The sequence below is a fragment of the Paralichthys olivaceus genome, chromosome 8 (genome assembly GCF_024713975.1).
Source record: "Paralichthys olivaceus isolate ysfri-2021 chromosome 8, ASM2471397v2, whole genome shotgun sequence".
Lineage (NCBI taxonomy): Eukaryota > Metazoa > Chordata > Actinopteri > Pleuronectiformes > Paralichthyidae > Paralichthys > Paralichthys olivaceus.
This window is the reverse complement of record NC_091100.1, coordinates 10340603-10363864: the sequence shown is the minus strand read 5'-3', so window position 1 is coordinate 10363864 and position 23262 is coordinate 10340603. Positions and strand designations below refer to the sequence as shown.

Below are 23262 nucleotides of genomic sequence, written 5' to 3'. Positions count from 1 at the left end.
TGTGGTGACGTTGGTTGTAGATTCTTTGTGAAAATGTAAAAATGTCCTTCATTATTTGAGCCGCAGCAAGAAAAGACCAAGGTTCTGTGGGACTCAGAACCTTGAAGCCTCCACTGTACAAGGAGCTGTTCACCGGTTCATTCAGGCACCGTTCCACATACATGCAGACAGTTATTATACAGAAACCTGAAAAATGTTTCAACAAAAACACAAACTGTATTCAGTGACAGGCTCTTACTGATGTACGCTCATCTTTTCAAGCCGGGAGCTTCATCTAACATTTTGCTTCACTTCCACGATGTTTACCAATGGAGGAAGGGGAAATTGCAACCTCTCTTGTTTTGTGTTGGTCCTGATGAGATAAGAACAATGAACCGGTCAAAAAGTTTGAGGTAAACTTCACATTGAACAGCTTCAAACCAACTTCATTCACCAACAAGGAACACTGTTTCATTCGAATGCGTTGTAAATGAGCACGTATTTGCATTAACGCTATTATGAAATCCCAGTTAAATATCACCAGCATGAGGGAAACTTTGGCCTCTTTAATGTCTTAGACCAACCAAAGCAAAATACAGCTTGGCAACTTCAACAAAAGAAGGAACTTCTGAGCCTCTAAACAAATAAGCTTTCTGTTCCACTGACAGCCATTATGTTAATTCGCTAATGCAGATTAAAAAGTAATTGCTAACAATGTGTACACAGAATAATCTGCCTAGGCTGACTGCTGTGGAGCAGATAAGAATAGGCAGAAGAGATGTCCAGCCTCTATGCTTCATTACACTCTTTTGTTCCTCCTGCGTTCATTTAAAAAGATTCTGTGCAAGCGGAACCAACTGTAACCTTATCTCCCTTTTTATTTTCCTCCTCTGTGTGTACAATACTGAGTTGTTCATTTATTAATATTCATTCAATACTATTACAGTATTTGTAAATGGAGTTCCATTTCCATTTGTATCTGGATAAATTGATTCGTCAAATAAAATATTCCAAAATACCATAATTATGCAGAACCAAATTCAACATGGCAAAATCCATTGATTTACCAAGAAAGGCTGTGATTTGAAAATTCAAAGCTGCTTTTGACAAATGTATTACATAATAGAAGAGGGAAATAGATTTGTACTGATGAGCCACAGGTATATGCAGGGAACTAAACTGTAGCTTAATGCGAACAAAAAATAAACCAAAACAATATGTGTTACCAATAAGTTGTTCATAGTAGAGCTACACAGACTTTTAATTATTATTATGTTACCAACTCACTTGGTTACTGTCTGACGAAGTTTGGCTCAACTTGGGCCCAGAGATAAATGATTGTACTAGACTGGAAATAAAGATGGATGACATGACTGCTCCTAAAAAGTGAAGCCAAAGTGTCTTGATCACTGCCTGGTGGCTGGCAGCAGTACAGGTCATAATCGATGTCTCCTCCATGTTAGATAATGGGACATGAAGCAAACTAAAAAGTCAAAGTATGTAAAATAAGCATTTTCTCAAAGATGGTTTCTGTCATATTACATAGTTTTCACCCCACTCATGTTTGTTAACTCATTTGGTTTGAATTAGTTATCCGATGCTGTAAAAACAGGGGGAAACATCTGGACTGACTGTGATGGTTGATTGCGTGTCTCGGTGGGACCTCGATACCTCAGTTACATCCCTTGATCACCACGGTGCAGACGAAAGTGGACACGTGTCGTCCATCTTCACATATAAAGTTTGTACCTAAGAGCCTGAGTTCTGCAGCAAACAGTTTGACTTTTTTGCATTTTGATTTAAATACTTTTACCTCTCCACATTATTCTGATTTCTGTTATTGGCGTAAAACATAAGAGTTGGTGGAGTTCTGTCCATTCACTGTGAAGGTACACATGTAGCATCAACTGAAAGATACAGATTTTATAATGTATCGGCTGAATGTCTGTAACTTCAGAGGTTTACTGTGTCCTGCACTCTGTGGCCTGAAAGGTTCCTGACACTCAATACTGGATCCATTCAGAGCTCAACACCCTGAGGGATTTTATACTGAGGGAAAATATCACTCTCTCATCGCAGCACTGTTGTAGCTGTTCAGGTAAGATGCTAGCAGACTGTAGCAAGCTGGGAATAATGGATCTCCTCCCACCTTCTTGGTTTTTCTGGACTCTGTTGTTTACTTGGCATTTTGTTCTTAGGATCATACATCACTTCATCCCATGGAATTACTGCCTCTCAGGTGTATGCCTCCACCACGTCAGACTGTAGTTTACATGCATGTCTGTCCACAACTTTACGTATATTATTTTAGTAGAACAGACGTTATTTCTATCGGACATTTGAGTTTAATAAATAAATCAGTGAGAAATGTGTTTACTACACTTAAATAATATTATGTAAAGAACAAAATGTGAAATATACAATTTCCTCTTCTGTCCCTGAGCTTTGTCTTTGAATATTAGTCAGAAGAGTTTTTGTGGAACGTTATGTCACAGTGAAGTTGACCTTTGACTCTTTGGACATAAAATGTCGCCACTTCATTATTTAATACTGAGACATTTTTGTAAAATATGGTCATTGTTAGCTCATTAAGTTTTGAGTTACGGACAGAAACATGTTTTGTGAGGTCACAATGATCTTGACCTTTGACGAACACGTTTCAATCAGTTCAAACTTAAGTCAGAGTGGACACTGATGCCAGGTGTAAAGAATTTCTCTCCAGGTTTTTCTGATATATTGCGTTCACTAAAATTATCTGGTGGTCACACTGACATTGACCTTTGACAAAAAATCTTATTAATTCATCAATTTAAGTTTGTGCCAAAGTTTTGTAATTCCCTTAAGGTGTACCTTAGATACCACGTTCCTGAGAAGACGGATGCATGGATAATGTTAAGCATTCTTTATATTGACACAGGAGGGGATATCAAAACCCATCAGAGCTGGTGACTTTGCTAAATGAGAGTAAGCTCCACGTGCTTTAAGTTCAGTTTATTCAAGAAAGAAATTGGTGCCATTGGCACAAACTCATGCCTCTTCTGTGAATCACGTTCCCGAGCTTAGATCATCCTGGATGATACAACACAGCTGATTAACTAAAACAGCTTCCTACATTTTAAATGTTACTGTAACTGTTTCCCTCAAAACTCAGCTGTGACAAAATGGCTTCCTCGCATTCGACTGCACAAATCTGCAAGTCCATGTTTGTCAAACTTTAAATGATTTAAATAGAATGTCTATAACTACTATATTACATTCTGACATACTTTTTAAAATACTGTGAATAATATATATATATATATATAAATATATATATATATATTTTATATTCATCTGTTTCATTTTTTTTACCATCATACCAACTTAATACATTTATCTACATGGTACAGGCATTTGCAGTTAGCAGAACAGTGAAAATCTAAATGCTACATATATATATATATATATATACATATATATATATAGAATACAGTAGTATAGATAATAGACAGATGGATGAGGATTTCATACTTCACAGTATCTATACGGCTATAACTACATGCTGATCACGGTTTCATTCTATCTGTGTTTTAGGTTTAGCATTTATTGATCTACCAATCATGACTAGGTTTTTGCTTTTGTCATTATGTCGTATGTTATGTTTATGTGCAGGGTTTCTTGCACTATTTCTGCACCTCGATCCATGAAAAACTTTTTGTTCAGCCGTCTACTTTGTACTCCCAAACTTTGGCTGTGTTGACTGCTGATGTGACCGGCCGATAAAATCATCCACTATTCAGATTTGTTTCCAACAGATCTGTTGATCGACCAGTCATCCATTAATCATCTCAACTCTTCCCCAACAGTCTAAACAGAACAACAGGCATGTGTGATGATTTTACATGTCAGCCTATACAGCAGAGTAAAGCGGGATTTCCGAAAACTGTAATCTTAAGACGTAAAGCTTGAAAGCACCTTCAGCTCCGCTCCCCACCTGGTAATTGATTCTCCACACACATTATGTAACAGCCTCAGTTTGTGCTGGAGAGCTGGTAAACATCAGCACCAGTCAACATTTGATATCCTTTGTCTGTTCTCATGGAGTTTAATCCTGCTGAGTTGGTTCAAACAGCTGAATACCTGGAGACTGACGTGATCGCTTTATAATGAGAGACCACATCTGTTTCAATGTTGAAAAAAGTATTGACACAACACAGCAGAGGAAATGGTATGAGAAACATTTCTTATTCAGGTGGACAGCCAGTGAAATATGTGATGGAATATGTCTTACAACAGCATAACAGAACCTAACAGAACACCAAGGTTACCATGGCTTCCCTTCAGCTGTCATTGTGTGGGGGAGGAGAGAAACATCTATAAAGCTTTGACATTTTATACAATGAGTTCTTTAGCATACCATTAAGACACTATGTTTTAGTCTCTCATTATGTGCGAGGAACAAGTTCATGGCAGAAATTACAATATAAACAACTGTGTGTGCGCTTGGTAGTTGTAATAATCAGGGTGTACAGACACTGTAGGGCACGTCCACTTCCAGAATCAGGCTGTTCATCTCAATTTCGGGGCAGGGGATGAAAGGTTGAGCCCCTTCTGCAGAATTTACAGCATCTTCCTCTTCTCAAACTCCTACAGAGACGGACAACAGAGAAGAAGAAGAAAAGAAACGACGTGAAATGAAGTGAGGTAGAGGAGGCTGATTTATTCATGCGGAATTCACATAGCTCTTTTATGATCCTGTGTGTCAGATCAGCTGTTGAGGAGGGGGGTGGGATTTAGGCAACAAGAGCTTTGGGGAGCCTGTTTTTCCTGTTAAGTGCAAATCATGTTGCGTGTACGTGTCAGTAAGTTCCAGTTGTCAACATTAAAACAGCTCACTTCCTGTGATTGATTTGGGCTACAGCATCTGAAAGAATCTGATTAATGTGAAGTTGCAGTCGCTGTGTGTTATCAGCACAGTCCAACCATGTGACTATAAATGAGAAAGCATTATATAGGCCATTAAAACGGTTGTAGCTATTTACATATTCAATTTGGAAAATATCACACAAACTGTAGGATGATAGAATATGTCGCTCACCGAGAATTTCCCATTCCACAGGGGGAGAGCAACTTAATGTTAATGTTATTTATCAGGTTTACAGAACACACAGTGCTCATGCACATGTTGGCTCATCCCTCTTCGGCTTGAGAATACCTGAAGGTCTACTGCCACCTTGAGGGGAAAATATTTTCTTGTTTCTGAAATGTGAATTCCTGGTGAGGCAAACCTCAGCCTCTCTGAGCTCAATAATCTGGGAAGGATGAAAAGAACGGGGAGAAATTTGGATCGGTGGGAGGATGAGAAAGTTGTGGGCTAGTTCACTAGATTTTGACTTCACAGATGAGGTGAGGTAGCAGAGGGAGTGACAAGGGATCAGTAATTAAAAGGAGAGTGGAGAGGAAAAGAACAAAAGAAAGAGTAATGGGATGGAAAGAGCGACATGAAAAAAAGAGGGGGAGGGCGGTTATAACCAGACCCGCTCTTTGTTGGTCCATGACAAGAGAGCTACTCAAGGACACAGGACAGGAATCCTAGGTAAGAGTAGAGTTGTTTGTGCCACAGGGTAAAAAAATAAATGCAGCAGACTCTTTGTGCGAGACAAGACTCAGACACTTGACAAGACAAGACGAGAGGAAGAAGGGGAGTGAAATGAGCAGAGTAGAGACTGCCACTCAAATAAGACGGTGAAAATACATCTGGATTCAAACTGGAGCGGAGAGCAGAGGAAAACCTGACGTGAACGAACAGCGAGATGTTTACAAGCTTGTAGTGACGACGGCTTCGACACACCGCAGGCCGGATGTATATGAGGAGAGTCATATATATATATATATATGTGTTCTTCACTGAGGACGTGTCCAAGTATCACCGTCAACTCCTCATATATATATATAATATAATATATATAATTCAGAGGCCATATTCATTAAAACAATGGATTTAAAGCTCCTGAACACATCTGTATACATGTGTGTGCATGAATATCAAGCGGGACAGGATAATACTGTCTGCTGCTGCGATTTCATTTCTCTCTGATATTTTGTAAACAAGTAAAAGGTCATAATTATTCTACCTTGCATATGAATTAGGTGTTTTTCAGGAAAAAAAAACACAAGTCTTCAAATATCTTGTCCATGCACCAGTGGAACTGAAAATGACTTTGTATCGTATCACTGAGAGTCTTGCATTTTTAATTCAGTTTCAAGGAAGTGTTTATTGTTTTTTAAATAGTTTAAGGCCCAGAGCTCATATTTTCTCAATACATATCTTTCTGTGACGGGGACCAACATGAGCACAGACGTCCCAGCAGTATTTAAGGATTCGGTTGTTTTATTGTCTGTTTTCTATGTTGCTGTCTCTGTCCTTGCTTAGTTGTTAGAAACTAATTCATCTAGGGCGAGGGACAAGATATTGGGGCCAGAGACCTTCTGGTTTTCATTTTTAGTTTGACCAATCAGGTCTAAGCAGGGTTTGGTTGCCTGCAGGTAAACGGTCCATGTGGAAAGCAAAAGAAGCAGAACATATTGACCCATCAGCTTTTAATTCATCTGCATTCATACGCAGATTGTAAATAGAGATGAGCCAAAATGTCGCCTGGACCTAAAGCGGCTACTAAAGTGAGGAGAAACATTCGAATAACAGAAACTAGTCGTACGGTAAATCTTGGCCTGGACCAAAAGGTAGCTGAACTGTCCCTGTGTCACTGTCATAATAGAAATTCAACATGTCAGCGTGTTGGACAAGGACACAACATATCTTTTTAATGAAGCCACAAGCTGCATGAAGGGATTTCAAATAAACACTGGAGGGATTTAATTGAAGAAATACACTAAATTACGAATGAAAAAGGTTTTTCAAGAGATATTATCAAATCCGATTTCAGACTGTCTGATCTTACCTCTTTTACAACTCCTGTTGATAAAAGTCATTGACTGAAACATATTTCTAATAAACTCAGAGCTGACAGTGTGTAGGGATTCAAATGTCATTGTTTCAATGCACCCGGTGACTGGATGAGTGTTTGACAACTTGATTTTGGATAAAAAACTAAACAAGATATGAGATAAAAAGACAATTTCCTCTGCCATATTCTACTTTAAGCAAATTGTCAAATGGCCTGAAATTAAAATGTAATATCTTTTAACAGAGACGATATCAGCATAGTGCTTTTCTGTTTACACTACCACTGAACTGTCAGGGTGCATCTGTAATTACCATGACGATGAATAGTGTGCCAGGAAGTGCTTTAGTAACTGTGAGGACAGAAGCCTCTTCTGCAGCGTTTGTTTCTTTTCACGATGTATCACTTTGGCAGTAAATGCGTTATTGTTGCCATTATACATTTAATTCGACTGGAAACGTCATAGAAACACACAGTGTACCTTTCTGATCCTCAACACACATTCGGAGCGTAAACTTGCCGTCGACAGAACGCTGAATCTGGACAAGGAGGTCGTTTTGCTTAACTTATCATGTTTTTAGCATAAAAACATCTGCTGCAGCAATATGCATAATTCATAAACTTCCAATTAAACTCGATGACGCATGTATCCAGCTTTGGAAAATTCTTTCCAACACTCCTACAGGTCAGCGGCAGCAGAGATTCCCTCCAAGCACTCGAACAGCTGCAGCCGGGGTCGTCATTGTTTCCCACAGCCGAAGCGTTATGTCTCTTACGTGTTATTACTTTGATAACAGGGGTCAATGAGATTAACAGAGATGTATGAACACGATGTGCAGCAAAATGAGCCACCACGTAGCACGTTTTTCATCATTACACGCAATGATTATGAATTAAACTTTGAGGGGGAAAATAACACAAACATGTGTTAATCTATATTCGTGTGCAGTCGGGGCCGGCGGTGGTAATGAAAGTTTAAGATGATGAATGGGTGTAATACATGCTTTAATTTTTTATACATCTTGTTATCAATGCTATGCAAGAAATTGAAATAAAGAAGCAGTGATCCCAACTCTGCCACTGTCAACTTACATTCATTAATTTCTGCCTCTTCTCTTCTGCCTGTCTTTACAGGATAGTAAAATGTTTAATCTCAACCTTTCTGATCCCAGAAAATAAAACACATTCTTGTTTCCAGTAATCCTGAATTTGTAAGTGTTCAGGGATGAACGATGGTGCTATGAATGACCATCATACCAAGATATTTTGTTCTGGAGGCAAAAGACAAGCGTTATTAAAGTGGTATTACAATGCGATTATATTACCTCCTCATTAGTCGGCCTGGATGTCAGCTTTTATTAGCTTACTTATAAATCTGTATAAAATAAACACGACCACAGTATTTGTTTATTTGTGAGCTATTTTCAAAGCTCAATTAAACACATTTTCTTTCATTTATCAACTTCGACAAATCTGAGCTAAAAACCGGAGTAAAGAAAGGTCTAGTTGGCTTTTTGTTGGGTATTAAAGGTACAGTTTGTAGAACTTTGTGATATCTAGTGTTGAAATTGCATGTTGCAGCTGAACACCCCTCACCTCACCCTCTCCTTCCAAACATGAAAATAAACTGTGGGAGCCTTTAATTGTCATAAAAACTCAAAAGGTGTTTAGTTTGTTCAGTCTGGACTAATGTAAAAAACATGGCAGCCTGCGTAGAGAGGGTCCCCTCGATGTAAATATCAAGTATTCTGGGGTAAAGAAATCTACAATTCATATAATTTAGATGAAACGAACTAGTGAAAACATCATGAGGATTAATCTGCATTAAATTTCTGCCAATAGTTCCCTGCCACCTAAATCTTACACACTGGACCTTTTAGTTGGATTTCTAATTATCTCAAGACAAGCGTTTTGTTACATTTGTATTTGACAGTATTTGATAATGAAAAGACTGAAGCTGGGGTCAAGAAAAAAGATGCGAGACGGAGAAAGAGAGACAAGACGAGATTGATGAACGAGGTAGAAAAACCAACAGAGGGGGGTATTCTGAATCCAATATATTTGGGATTAAGTTTCTATAATGAGTTCAAATATCACTTTTGAGGAAGTTAGCTTCTGCACGTCTGTAATGGTGACAGTATTAAATACGCTGAATAATTCAGGTGTGACATATGAATAATTCCAGCCTCTTAAATCCCTTTGCGGACGGGGAAACGCTGGCTTCACCTGCCTGTCAGAGTCCTTCACAATGACACAGCTGAACGCTACATGAGACTTTGTTCAGGTTTTATTCAGATATGACAGAATTATCATGGAAGCAGCAAATATTACAGTATAACTTAGACCCTTGTTCGGACCTGAGGCCCAAATAAACAAAAAATTAATTATATTTAGGGCTAAGAAAAAGGTGGATATATATACTAGATCGAGAAAGCTTTTATTTTTAATTATAACTAATGTTTAGATAAGTCTTTTAAAGGTTATCTGCTACGACTATACCATAAACTTTAATATGTGGTCCTGTCCTCTTCCACACCCCATTAAACGGTACAATTATCACATTACCATAATTACTATTACTGCCCTTGTCCCATGATAAAAATCTGGCGGGGACTCACCTTGAACATGGTGCTGCCCAGCTGGGCCGGGGACATGCTGACTATGACTCCCGCCGACTGGAGGGCTGCAATCTTCTCTTTGGCTCCACCCTTTCCACCAGCGATGATGGCCCCGGCATGGCCCATCCTGCGGCCAGGAGGAGCGGTTAGCCCCGCGATGAAGGACACCACGGGCTTTGAATTAGCACCCTGGACGTAGAGGAAGAGAAAAAAAAACATGAGTAAAGTGAGATCAAAATGAATAGAAAAGGGGAAAAGTCTCAAGCAAATGGAGGGGGAAGGGGGGAAGGTATGAAGCAAAACAAGGGAGGGAGGGAGTTGTACAAAAATAGAGAGAATACATTTTCTGCACCTGTTTTTCATCCATTCATTAGAAATCAAACATCCCATGTCCTCCCATTACAGAGCCCCTGTGATGACAAGCTTGTCTGTGCAGCCATCTCTGTCTCAGCCTGCATTATTAAAACAAAGGGTCAATCAAGCCATTTAATTGCATGGGTTGGTGTATGACCAGATAGAGACTCACGCTGCTGCCATTTCATATCGTCTCAATTCGGTGATGGTAATTAGTCATGCAGGCACTGATTAGCTCAGCGCCTGTCTATGCTGCTTGCTCGCTGATGGATGTTACATTCAACAGTTAAGATCATTTCCAAGGTGAAGAGAGCTAATGTTTCATCTTCTGCAATAACATTAGCAGCGAGAGGGACGGAGAGAGTGTGTGTGCATGAGTGTGCAGCAACTAATAATTCATAGTTAGGAAATAATAACCTAATTGTAGAGGATAGCTTTGTGCGCACGCACAAAAAACACACACACAGGCTGTGGCGGTCTGCTTTCAGAGAGTGAATGCGACTCAAGAGCCAAAGAAGAACAGCGAGGTCCTTCATAAAACACCCACTTCAACTATTTCAGCTCTAAATTCTGACCTGACAGTAGCAGCAAAAAAAAAGATGCCAGCCGCTGATATCAACCAGAGAAATGTAAAGGACTTTGGCTACAAATGCACCACTAATAAGATACTAACACTTATAGTTAACAAGGAAAATGGAGACGCGATGATGGAATATCCCTTTAAAGTCTGTAAATATGTTATGAGCAATTCTTTTCGGTGCTGTAAACTTGACTCAGAAGTCGAATCACGTTTCAAAATAAACAAACCACCCTTGTGTGAATCAAGCCTTAAATCTACCTCAAACGAAAAGGGGTTTAATTACTCTTAAACCCTGCCTCCCTGGATACTAAGTACTAATGCATACAGGGAGGGGAGTCAAAGATCCGTTGGCTTTACTCCTCTTTTTGTTTTCCACTGGAGGCACTTCAGATATATTCCCTTAATTATAAACCGATGAGGTGGTTTGTCTACCTCAGTGTGCTCACATGACTGGTGGAGGGTCTTTGTTCTGCAAACACAAAAACCAGTCTGGTCTGATATGAGGAATCACATTCACAAGCTTAAAAAATATGAGACAATTATACGCTTCTATAAACAGGTAGACATGAATAAAACCTGGCATGTGTGCGCACACATGTGGAGCCAACTGATTTTTAATTTTTTTTAATCTCGGGCTTCCTCCAGACGACAACCAGCTTTAGTATCCAGTGTTGTTTACACAGAGTCACAAGGGGTTTAGTTAAGCTCAATGGAGACGGGCTAGGCTATAAGTCAAGAGGCTGAAAAATAAATAAATAAAATAAAAGATTCTGTAAACCTCCACTGCAGCTTAGGTGCCAAACAGTCCGACCTACTTGTTATGCATGACGCAAATTGTTATTTGGTCTTTCTGTGTAAAACCTATTTCTGACTTCAGAAAGCCTGTGAAGCTGTGGTAATGATAGGCACTCCTTTGATACAGGTGACTTCTTAAGACCATATGATGTTGGCAAGCATCGCAGACGCTGATGAAGACTGAGTCCTGAAATATGCCATGCATCATAAAACCTGACAGCAGGAGCCGGTAGGAAATATCGGCTTGTTTTCCTGAATTTTACTGAATTAAGGCGTTGGTAGATAAACAGTCTGCAGAAACTCAGCTGTGACACTGATGGATACTGAAATCAATATCTCTTCACCTTTCTGGTATAATGCATCTTTCTCAAACAGGAGTTCAATATATTTAATGTTGCATGACACAAATCAATCATGACACCGGACCTTTAATTTCACCGGGCATTCAATACATGATGTGTCCAGTGTGGCAGAATTTGTCAAGTTAATGTGAAACGTCAAGCATCTTAAAAAAATAATAATTTTTATGTCTTGATGAGTGATGTGGCGAGATAAGAACAGTTTTACTTTTCTAACCAGATATTAGTGTCCGTGTTTTAAAGAGAAAATGGTGACATATAGTTGGTGGCGTATTTGATAAACCTCAATAAAACTAATGCAGTGTTGTATTGCAATAAATTCTTCCTTCATAAAAGTTAAAATGTTCAGATTTTTCCTCCAAAACGGAGGTAATGTTTTTTTATTTCTGGCCATTTAAATGGATTACTATGAAATTTGGTGGAAGGATGAGACATGTGCCAAGAAAAAAAGAATCTGCATTGTAGCGATTGGAGAGAAGTGGTATCAAGGTGGTTTTTAAAGCATCAAATAACTAATTAAAACCAACCTTACCAGAAAAATTAGCACTTGAACAAACATCAGTGAGATAAGAAGTAAATAAAACGACAGAAACAATCTATGACAAAATCATTGAACTAATTTGGAGGGGTGGGTGGAAATGTAGAGGTCGAGAAACAGCTTGTTGGCAGTTTGTTTGCTTATAATACTGATAATAATAACTTTATTTGTATAGCACTTATCTAAACGAGGTTACAAAGTGCTTCACATTAAAGTCCATGGCAAAATGAAGAATCGATTGCAATAAAAGATATTCTGTTCAGTCCAATTTACGAGCAAAATCACAACATAAGGTAAAGACCTTAAGTTTATAGAGAAACCCAACAGTTCTTTGACACTAGGAATTATACTGATCCTTAATTCTGCCAATTGTTTGTCAATTTAATAATTTTGTCCATAAAAAATATGAAAATGTGTTAAATTTTCCCACAGACCAAGGTGTTGCATTTAGATGTCTCATTTCCCCCGACCCGCAGTTCAAACACTTCTAAGTTCAGTTTACTGAAGTTTGTGTCGATGATTTTGCTTCAAATTTATACTTTTTTTTAATGAAAATAATTGACTGATTGATTTATGGATTATACAACTTAACTATTACAGCTGTTTGGGGTTAAAGAGAAATTAAAAAGCAATTTAGAAAACAGTTTTCAGGAGCTTTAAAGACCCAGTGACATGAGAGCTGGATTACTTTTACTACTCTCAATGTGCCGTGTTGACAGAATAATGTGATCATTCTTACCAGAATTCTGAGTCTACTTGAAAATGTGTTATCATAACAACCCAGAGCAAAGTGACTTCTACTTGGGTTTGTCAGTAACATAGCAAGATTTATCTTTAGAGCACAAATAAAGAAGCTCATGAATTGACTAACAAAGACAATCTATCATGACGTTTTGTAATATATTCTTATATTGTGAGATTTGCCTGAGTTCACCTGCTGCTCATTTTCTTGCAACACTGTGCTTCACATAATAGAAACAGACATACATGGGAGCTGCCCTAGGTTAGTGTGCTGCTGACTTGAATTCAAATGTATTCAAATCAAGAAAAGTTAAGTTTCCTCCAAAGTAAAACAACGTCTCCAAACTGCTTTTGAGCTTTGACTATTAAGAAAAAAGGTCCAAATACACTGTTTAATGCACAATGTTCTACACAGTTGACTTTCAACAGAAGATCAGCAGCTTACTCGCATGCTCTGCTGAGCTTTTTCATGATCGTGTTTCAATTGAGCCGTCCCTCGCTGTCAAAACTCTGGGTGCTCGGGCGGGTGGTGTGTACTTTATTTGTGGAGTGAGAGAAGTTATTCTCCTAAGACGCCAGCAGGAGATTTGCATGCATTAAAGCAGCCGAGGGCAAATCAAATTTCTCAGCTCAAGAGAACTACAAGCATGCGTATATACACAGAAACAAACACGTGCACACTGAAAAATTAGCAGATTAAAAATTCGTCCGCAGGGAGTTAGGTGCCAAGTACAGGCCAGTAACACGTTCTCAGCTACTTGGCTTCACAAGTCAATCATCACCATACTGTTCTTTATCGCATGCATCACAAAAGGTTCACAGCTCATCAGCACTGCAGATTTCCAGAAAACGCCCTGCGACTCAGACGTGCACGCCATCTGTCACTTTTTATCTTTATCACACAAATCACACGGACACTGAAAACTGAGAGGGAAAGCTGAGGCTGTGATCAAAACGAAAGGGCACTTTCACACTTCTACTTTGTTCTCGTTGTACGATGGTTTCCAGCGTTCACTACATCTGATGGATTTGAAAGGGCATGACTACGAGCTATTTCAGAAAAGGATAAATGTTTTAAACGAATCGATATATCTGCAGAGGTGACTGCTGAGGTGGAGGATATTAAGAGGAGAGTGAAGTGAAATAACAGGTGTCCCGTGTGTTATTTTCTTACAGAGTTGTGCTGTTTAAGGTATTCTGCTGCATTCTCCTCTGCATCGCCTCCGATTTCTCCAATGACGATGATGCCCTCTGTCTTGGGATCCTGCAGGAACACCTCCAGACAGTCTATGAAGTTTGTACCATTGAATGGATCGCCGCCAATACCTTGCAGGAGACAAAGCAAACACTTGTCAAGACTCTCGCAGGGTAATGCCTGTGCATATTTGAGTATGACTTGGCTGCAGAGCCAGAGAAGGAAAAGCGGCAGCTGGAACTCTAATTTATGTTGATATGGTCTGAAAATCAGCACTGAGGTTGTTCAATTGTTCACTGGTGTCATGATTTTAATGAATTTCACATTTTACCTATTATTCCCTTGTACTGACAAATTCAAGCTTTCTTTTCAAAATGTCCACATCCTCAGCACAAGCAACAACAAAGTGATGTATTATTATTAGTTTTTTAACCCAGTTCAAAAATCTGTCACATGTTAAAAGGGTCTTGGATGCGCCCCCTTGCACATGATGGTTTCTAATATGGGTTGACTCAGACTCCAGAGTTTTTACTAGGAGGTATCTAACAGTGCCCGTCTGCAGTTTGTTGCTGAGCAATGAGGGGATTTTTTTTGCAGTATAACAGCTGCATCTGGAAAATGACTGTAAGATGGTGAATCAGGATAGAAATGTTGTGGACTGTTACAACCAAAACAATTATGTGGGTTTCACATACAAGTAGTTATGTAATTTATTGTCAATACAAATATGTGAATCCCTGATACAAGTGAAAAGTGACAGAGTTTGACTACTTTCTGAAGTCGCTGTAGATGAGAAACATTATTTTAAATTAGTTACAAAGGACAAAAGAACCCCATTATTCAATTTGACTTCAAAGTCACTTCAGAAGTTTGGTAACTGTCCCAAACCACCTTTATCTCTGCACGGTACTTTAATGGCGCTGCTCCTTTCATACCCAGGGAACATGACTGTCGAAGATTTTTCAAATCACAAGAGACCAATACTTATTTTTTTCTAAAAAAAATAATTTCCACGGAAAATTATTCCAGGATCCATAAAAGGTTGGGCAAACCTCCACAAGACAAATCTTCAAAGACAAGATGTCACCTAAATTTATATTCATACCATAAAAAAACCCTGGCAACACAAAAAAAAGAGAAGTGCATGAACATTACTAGCAACAAAGATGACAGTGATATTAAATATTGTACTAAGTGTAATTTGCTGTAGCCTCTAGGTCGCACTCAGACTTAAGAAGTTGCGAGCAGAAACGCCAATAAACCCCTTTAATGAACTCTACAATATTTAATTTGGTTGTGGTACAGGCTGCATGAAGTCTGGTTAAAGGGCATAATTAAAATGTAGAAATAATAATGCCAAAGCCAAGTTGTTTTTCAGTTAAGTCCAGTGTCCAACCAGCCCTTTAAGATAGATTTTCTTGTGGCAAAGGTTTTCCTGTAAAAAAGTTAATCTTATATGTGCCGCAAAGAAATTACAGAGTTAGGTTCAGGGACAGTGTGCCCAGATGTTCTGATAAAATTGAAACATATTGGCTGATCCTGTATAAGTAGTTAGCATTCATAAAACAAAGTTGGAACCTTCTCTCAGATGATCATTTCACTGAGGTTGACAATAACGGGGAGCTCAAGACTGATGAATAAATATGTTAAGTTAGTCAAATTAGTTTTTAGAAAGAAACATTGGCTATACCATAGAAAGTCCAAGCTTTAGGCTGTGTTATGAAGCTGTACGTGCTGTTGAGCCACGGTAGAAATCAGTACATTACAGAAAACAAGGCTGTGAGAAAAGGAATGGGAAGTTCCACATACAGTTTATACTAAGGGATTGTGGAAATGTAGTACCTGGAATTTAAACAGTGAAACCTGGTATAAATCTATCAGCTTATAAATTGTAAAAAAGCTGAATTCCCCAATGTGTCATAATATCATGGTACTGTTTGCAGTATGAATAAATAAGCTAAATAAGCTGCTTCATGAAAGTCATGATCAACGACATCAAACAAAACATTAAGTGGAAAAAAACAGGCAGCTACAAGGTATTTAATAAGAATATTCACAGAATACTTAAATGGTAACACGAGAATCTAGTTCAGAATCCTTTGAGTTTCAGATAAGTGATGTTGAATAACAAGTCTTTCCTCGTCTGGTTTGTTCAGGAACAAAAGACATGTCCTGTCTATGTCCATTTTCCCCAAGATTCTGAGGTCAAAGACATTTTGAAAACAAAAAGAGGACATTTCAACCTTCATGCTTCTGTCCAGTCTGAGACAAAGTTCAAGTTAAATGCCAATATGTGATGTTGAGTGTCTGGTATCCAAGGACCATCTGGTCTGCAAGTAAAATGCAGCACTTTTTAAAATAATATTTTCTGTGAAACATTCCTCAATCTTCTCCTAACAACCAAACACAGGTTTGTGATGCATTTCATCTTTTATCCAAAATATAATTGGTTCTTGTTTTAATAATATTATGGTTAAACTATAAAATATCAAGCCTTGATTGCATTCCTTTATTGTAAGGGTTTGATAACGACATTATTGGAATCATTTTTCCATTTTCTATCGGTTTGTGCCCCCCCCAAATATCTCAGTCGGCCTCTAGTTTATCAATCTACCTTACTGTGTGCGCCATATCATTGCAAGCTTACCAATGCAGAGAGACTGTCCCAGACCGACTTGTGTAGTTTGATGTACAGCTTCGTATGTCAGGGTACCCGATCGAGACACGATGCCTGAAAGACAGATTAAAAAAATGTATTTGTGATCCAACTTTCACTGAAACTTTGAATGAATGATACAGTCGATTCACTATAAAAACGGACTTCATGTAAAGGTTCATTGGCCAGCAGCAGCAATGAACCTTATAAGAAGAAAGGAAAGATATTAACAGGAATAAAGTTTTTCTTTTCCATCACACTCTTATGTTGAAGAAGCCTACATCAATATTTAAGGAACCTGTAAGCCGTCAATTAGCAAATATTCTTAAATAACCTTTAGCAAAATTATGAAACTTACCAATTCTTCCTTTCTTGTGGATGTGACCCGGCATGATCCCGATCTTACATTCCCCAGGCTGCAAAAAAAATAAATATTGAATTTAATTAAAGTCAAGACCATTAACTGTTACATACGATTCCTTCACTGTATCAGTTAACACTCATTCTTAATTATTCTTTGTCCAAATGCAAATTTTGTAATATCTCAAAATCCAGATATTGAGCGAGTCAAACCCAGTGACTGAAATTATTAATGCTACAGAAACAAACAAACAAAAACAAGAAGAAGAAAACCGTGCTCCTTTAAGGTTTCACTTTATCCGTGTAGAATATTAATGCAGTCGATCTGAATTACTCCTGCACCCTTGAGAGGCAGCTTGTGCTTCCAGCTCTCTCTCACAACAACAAAATAAACTGAAGAGGATAAAAATGGATGTGCACCAGTGTGAGTGTGTGTGCTTACGTTGATGACTCCTGGACAGTTGGGGCCGATGAGGCGGGTGGCGCCCTGGCGCAGCAGCTTATGTTTGACCCTCACCATGTCCTGCTGGGGGATGCCCTCAGTGATGCAAACCACGAGGGGTATCTCTGCATCAATGGCCTCGATGATGGCAGCTGCCGCGAATGGTGGAGGTACATAAATCACAGTAGCATCTGCCCCTGTGCCCTCCTTTGCCTGAAGTGAGAAATAGAAGTTATTGGCGGTGTATTAAAAAATAGAAATTCTAAAGTTATGAAACAGTGCCACCTAATGTTTCTTTAAAACATCTGAAAAGCCCCACTGGCCTTCATAAGATATTTAGCTGCAAATGTATCTGCTCCATTCCATCTTTTAACATGTTTATACATTTACAACAGATTTTAAAAGACCCACACATACATACCTCCTTGACTGAGTTGAAGACAGGCAGGCCGAGGTGTGTCTTACCACCCTTACCAGGGGAAACACCTCCGACTAACTGGGAGCCATAATCAAGAGACTGCTGACTGTGAAACGTTCCCTACAAGGCAAGAGGAGGCAAGAGGAGACAGTGTGGGTATGAGTGTGTAATGAAGTGGGGTACAGCCACTTCTGCAGCATCAACCTTGAAATATCATTACAGACAGAGAGGAGGGAGGAAATATGCTGCCATCCAGGATTAATCACCTGTGCTCCCGAGTAAAAGCGATGGATACAGAAGTGATAGCGGGGTTCTTCCAGGGATGTAACTGCGGGTAAATATAGTCAATGAGGAGGAATCAAAATGTTCTTGACGGATAATGATGTAAGGCTTAGTTTAAGCTCCTCGCAGAACATTTGAAAAACAAATCATGAGCGGCTTTGGATATTCTCCAACTGTGACGGTAAATCATCCCCCAAGAAATACATTGTACTTTCCACGCAAGAGGGAACCTGTCGTGGCTGCCACAGTTAGAAGATTTGAGTCTGTCACAAAGTAGCTTCATGTGATGTTAATACAAACAAAATGAGTAAAGAGAGGATATTTGTTTGGACATTTGTACATATCTCCATCAGGGTCCATTGGAAATAAAACATAATAAAATCAAGCAGCAATAACAATGAAAGAGGTATAATATATTTAGGAGGACAAACCTCTAATCTCTAGGTGATTCTCAGCTGCTCAGATCCCATCACTCTGTCAGCAGTTAATCATTATGGAATAGAGATTGAAACAATGTAGAGTAAGTAGCCAAAGGTCATAACTACAAGAGCAAATAAATGACCTTAATGTAAAAATTATAACTGGCCAATTAAGAGGAATTAGAAGCTATGAATCAGCATTCCCCCCCCAAAGTAATAGACCCCTTCACTGTGCTAACTTTGCTGTTTTTGCCAGTCGTTATTATCGCAAATGTTGGGACAATAAATTTGAAAAATGGCTTGCTTATCAAGCCAGCAAGAAATGACAATGTGCACTGAATAGCACTTTCTTCATTTCTCATCCTTTTCTAATTACCCGAAGTGTTCACTGGAACTATATTTAACAACCTTTTATTATGTTGAAGAGAAAGTGGAAGATGAAAAATGGACTGTGAACAAGGACAGAGGGGTAGGACATAAATCTGCAAAGTCCATGTTTCTGGCTTGTTGAACACACTTGCCAAGATTAATTTTTTATTTTTTGTATTCTCCTTGACTTGATGCCGTTCAAACCGATTCACCTGAGCCTCTTCATGCTCTTGAAAAATGACTGGACGGATCTACAATCCGTCACACAACGATGTTATTGACTGAAACAATGAGTAACGGATGTCAAGGGGGGAAAATGAAATTAAAGTAAAAATGAAAAATTCCTTTTTCCCCTCCCAAAAACAAGAACAAACCTGATTTACTGGCCTTTAAATCAAACAACTCTCAAAACTGTGAACTACAACACTATCAACTGATCCAATGACAGGCTTAAAGCATTTATTGAGATCACAAGTATCATCATTAACTAAAATGGCACTCCGTAGAGCACATCTCTGCCAAGGCTTGATAGTCCCCTTGAATTCAATCAAGGTGCTGCAAATTGCACACTTCAGCTTTTCCCACAGAATTAATTCAATGCGTGGCGGTAACATGGTCTCTACTGCACGCGCACGACGGTGACTCTCATGTGCAACAGATTCCGAGTGATAGGTTCACAGACTAAAGAGTAAAAGACAAGTTCTTCAATGAGCAAAATAATTGCACTGATGCCACAACTGTAGCTGAAACTTTGAGTTCTGACTGTCTGCATGGACGGTAAAAATGTTACGGACAATAGCATGAGCATGTGGCAAGAAACGCTGCACACATCAAGTTTGATATCTCTAATTTTATTATAACAGTGTATAAAATGTTTGAAACTGTGGAAGGACAAATTATAATATGACGAGCCACCACAGTCTAGATAATTAATGGGAAACACTTCAATTCAGTCCCTTAAATATGCCTGATACATATATACACCACCAAACAACAAATGGGTGAAAACATGACCTTTTCGGTAGAGTTTGAAATACCACAAATAAAAAGTAGCTCATCTCTTAGACTCATTCTCTTGACTATCCTCCAAACACTTCTACTCTTTGAATGAAACTATTTAAATTATATTTAACATTTATTTGATTCTTAAAATCTTTCGCTTAAACTTGCTTATGTTGAACTCTGTGCTCTCTATTGTGACCCTGACGCTACTTCTGTGTCTACTCTGTGGGACAGAAGTAGGAAAATGGGACTTTTTGTTGCTCTTCCTGAGGCAACCGAGGAGTAAGTTTTCCTCATCTGATCTGATTGTTTAGAGTGAAGAGTGAAATACTTGGGTCTTAAACTGACATGATGGAAATAACGACCTCTTAAAAATCTCTTTTCTTTTTAGTTCTCAGTCATACAGAAACACAAAAAGAGGAATTGTGTGTTTCTTTCTGAGATTTCACAATGACACGAACTGAATCCAATGTGAAGCATATAACATGCGAATGAAAATGATGAAGTTGTCATTACAAACCTGCTTCCCTGTGAATCCTTGGCAGATGACCTTTGTGCTCTTGCTGATGTAGAGGTTCTGTCTTGTTCCCGTATAACAGTGCCTGACTCCACTGTGCTGCACTGATGGACAGATATTAAGGAACAGATATCAATGCACATGTTGACATAAATCATCAAAACATTACACAATCAAATCCTCACACCAAACTTTGTTGAGACTAATCAATGTCAGAAAATTCTCATGAAGATATAAAAAATTATGAAAATGCAATTTGTCAATTTTCATCAATTTTTATTTTCACGAGTATAAGCTTTAAAATAAAAACAGCAGTCTTTTCAATTTTCATACTTAAAATTCTACTTTGGATTTAATACTTGGTGTGTTTTGACAACAATGTCTGTTCTTCTCCAATGTCATTTATTGTTGCTAAGCAGGAGGTTTTCTTCAGACTAGGGTTTACAGCACCTGTGACCACATTATGTATTTTTCTTGTTTTGCATAATTTTAATTAGAGATGGTTGCTTCTGTTGTGGAACTGTTAAGATGTCAATTTACTGCTGAAGTGTTTTGCTATAATTTCCCTCAAAGGTCTCCTCAATGTTTTTACTAAATTTATTATCTCAAATTTGCTGGATAACTACATGCACAAAATGCTGCTTCATAATGGAGCAGTTACACATTGTTTCAACAACAGGGTTTCTTTCTTACTCTGACATTACATTAAATAACTACAGTTTTTTCCTTATTTTCTTTGCTCACTGTTCTGATTCTCAGGTCTGTACATTTACTTTCTGGTTCAGTTCATTGTCACATATTTTTATAAACTCTTTTTATCTTTTGCAGACAGATTTTCAAATCCCACAGGCTTAGGCACAGAAAATAACAAGACAAATTCAGGTCAAAGTGCAATAGAAGAGGCTCTGCTGTATAGAGTGTTACGTCAACTGGGAAACAAATGATAAGACACACACTAAAAAGAGTGGTATAGCAGCCTTGCAGTAATTTAAAAGTAGAAACATGCTTCACCAATTACAACATCAGTGTAAGACTAAACAGACAGTGACATACTGGTGAGAAAAATGCTAAAAATGGCTGGAATTATGTGTTTCCCTTAAACTAGCACATCCTTAAAAGGAAATCCATGATATGAAGCTTTATTAAACAAACATTTTCATAGTTGCTCATGCAAAAATTGCTCCACACACCAATTGACAGATAATTAGATAAGAACACTTATATAATCAATTAATGATTTACTTAATAGATTAAACATAAAGGCCAAGCATTGACTAACTATTCAAATCTCATCCAGAGCCTTGTGAACCTGTATCCTTGCATTTCATCAATTACAAAAATGTACCAATAATTGAAAAATGATTAGCTGCAGCCTTAAGCTTAGTAAACATGACTTTGCATCAAAAGCAGATGATATAGCAGGAATGCTGATAAAACAAAGGGGACACTGGATGCAACGTCAAAAGCCATGGTTGAGTTGACTATTCTGTTGCACACACGTCTTGTAACCTTAAGACAATAAATAATTCAAATTGATGAGCCCTTTATCACAGCAGGCTCACCTCTGACAGAAAACAACATGAAACTTTAATTACCTGCAAGTACTTTGAATAAAACTAAAAAGTGCCTGTTCATGTGTCATCTCAAAGCTCAGTAACTTATTTCAGCAGACTCAACTTTATGCAAAGACATTTAGATTTTTACTTGTGCACCATCTGACAGAAGCTCCTGACTCCACCATCGTTTACAAACAGTATCCTCCCAGAATGGCTGAACTTTGCTCTTCTGTCAGTGCTTCAGTCTCAGACAATTTATCAACGACTCTGTGCAAAGTCCAGTTTCACACTTCAGCTCATTGTCCTGACAAACTGACCGAGTTACTGAACACACGCTCACATCTCTTGGTTTAAAACAATCACACCAACTGCGTTAGTGTCGAAGCACCGTCTATAATTAGATGTGAGCTCTGTGCAAAGCCTGGAGACAACAATCACTGCTGGGGGAGAACCGAGCTCAGGTTTCACTGACAGAACAACAGCACAGTGGATGGACATGATTTGTTTTAGTGGAGAGGACAGACAAGGTCAAAGACCGACACTTGTCCCGAGTGTAAGCAGACAGGAGGCCACATATATGTGTTATATTTGGACGATAGCGATAAGCTAGCTAGTTAGCTTGACTTTCAGTGTAATCGAGTTGGAAGGCTACTGTAGCTAACTAGCCTGAACGCTAGTGACAGCCAACCTGAGAGAGCTTTGCTAGCTCGAGCAGCTCCGCGTGAGCCCGTGTAGCTCCGCTAATGTTCAGAGAATAAACTCAGGTATCAGAAACAACACTGAGGAACATGCCAGGTGATTAGAAGAGGGATGAGTTACAGATACTTACAGAGCAGCCTGGCAAACAACCTGCTGTGAGACATCTTCGGTCATTCACCAATGACACTGGAGGCTGAGGACCCGACCTCTGGTATTTAGCTGTCCACAAATAATCCCGAGGAATCAGCTTTAAGTTTAAAACATCTTTATTTTTACACCGAACTCCAGAATTTTTTGTTTTTGTTCACTGCTATTTTTTTTAGCGGGGGAGGGGATCTGTGAGTTTAGTATGAAACAACTACAGGCAGTGATTTTCTTCCAGGCGATAAAGTCAGCGGCATAAATTCGCAATCATTTCTGGGTAGTGAAGTTCTCCAGCGCG

The 23262-nt window shown here is 38.6% G+C and overlaps 1 protein-coding gene across 1 annotated transcript; it reads right to left on the bottom strand.

Annotated features, from left to right (window-relative positions):
• Positions 1-4182: 4182 nt before the first annotated feature.
• suclg1 (succinate-CoA ligase GDP/ADP-forming subunit alph) lies at positions 4183-23102 on the bottom strand. The gene is made up of 9 exons (XM_020100267.2): positions 22951-23102; positions 20569-20669; positions 17980-18096; positions 17559-17771; positions 17115-17172; positions 16748-16831; positions 14080-14231; positions 9539-9727; positions 4183-4605 (listed from the first exon to the last, which is right to left on the bottom strand). Exons 1-9 carry the CDS (start codon positions 22982-22984, stop codon positions 4579-4581), a joined length of 975 nt encoding a protein of 324 aa, XP_019955826.1. The 5' UTR covers positions 22985-23102; the 3' UTR covers positions 4183-4578.
• Positions 23103-23262: the final 160 nt, after the last annotated feature.

Bases quoted from the DNA above. Each gene is read 5' to 3' on its own strand.
- suclg1 (XM_020100267.2), bottom strand. From the start codon at position 22,984: ATGTCTCACAGCAGGTTGTTTGCCAGGCTGCTCT. The intron at 9,728-14,079 runs GTAAGAAAATAA...CTCTACGTCCAG, and splicing joins ACCTTAAACAGCACAACTCT to GGTGCTAATTCAAAGCCCGT. The intron at 4,606-9,538 runs GTGAGTCCCCGC...CCGTCTCTGTAG, and splicing joins TGGGCAGCACCATGTTCAAG to GAGTTTGAGAAGAGGAAGAT.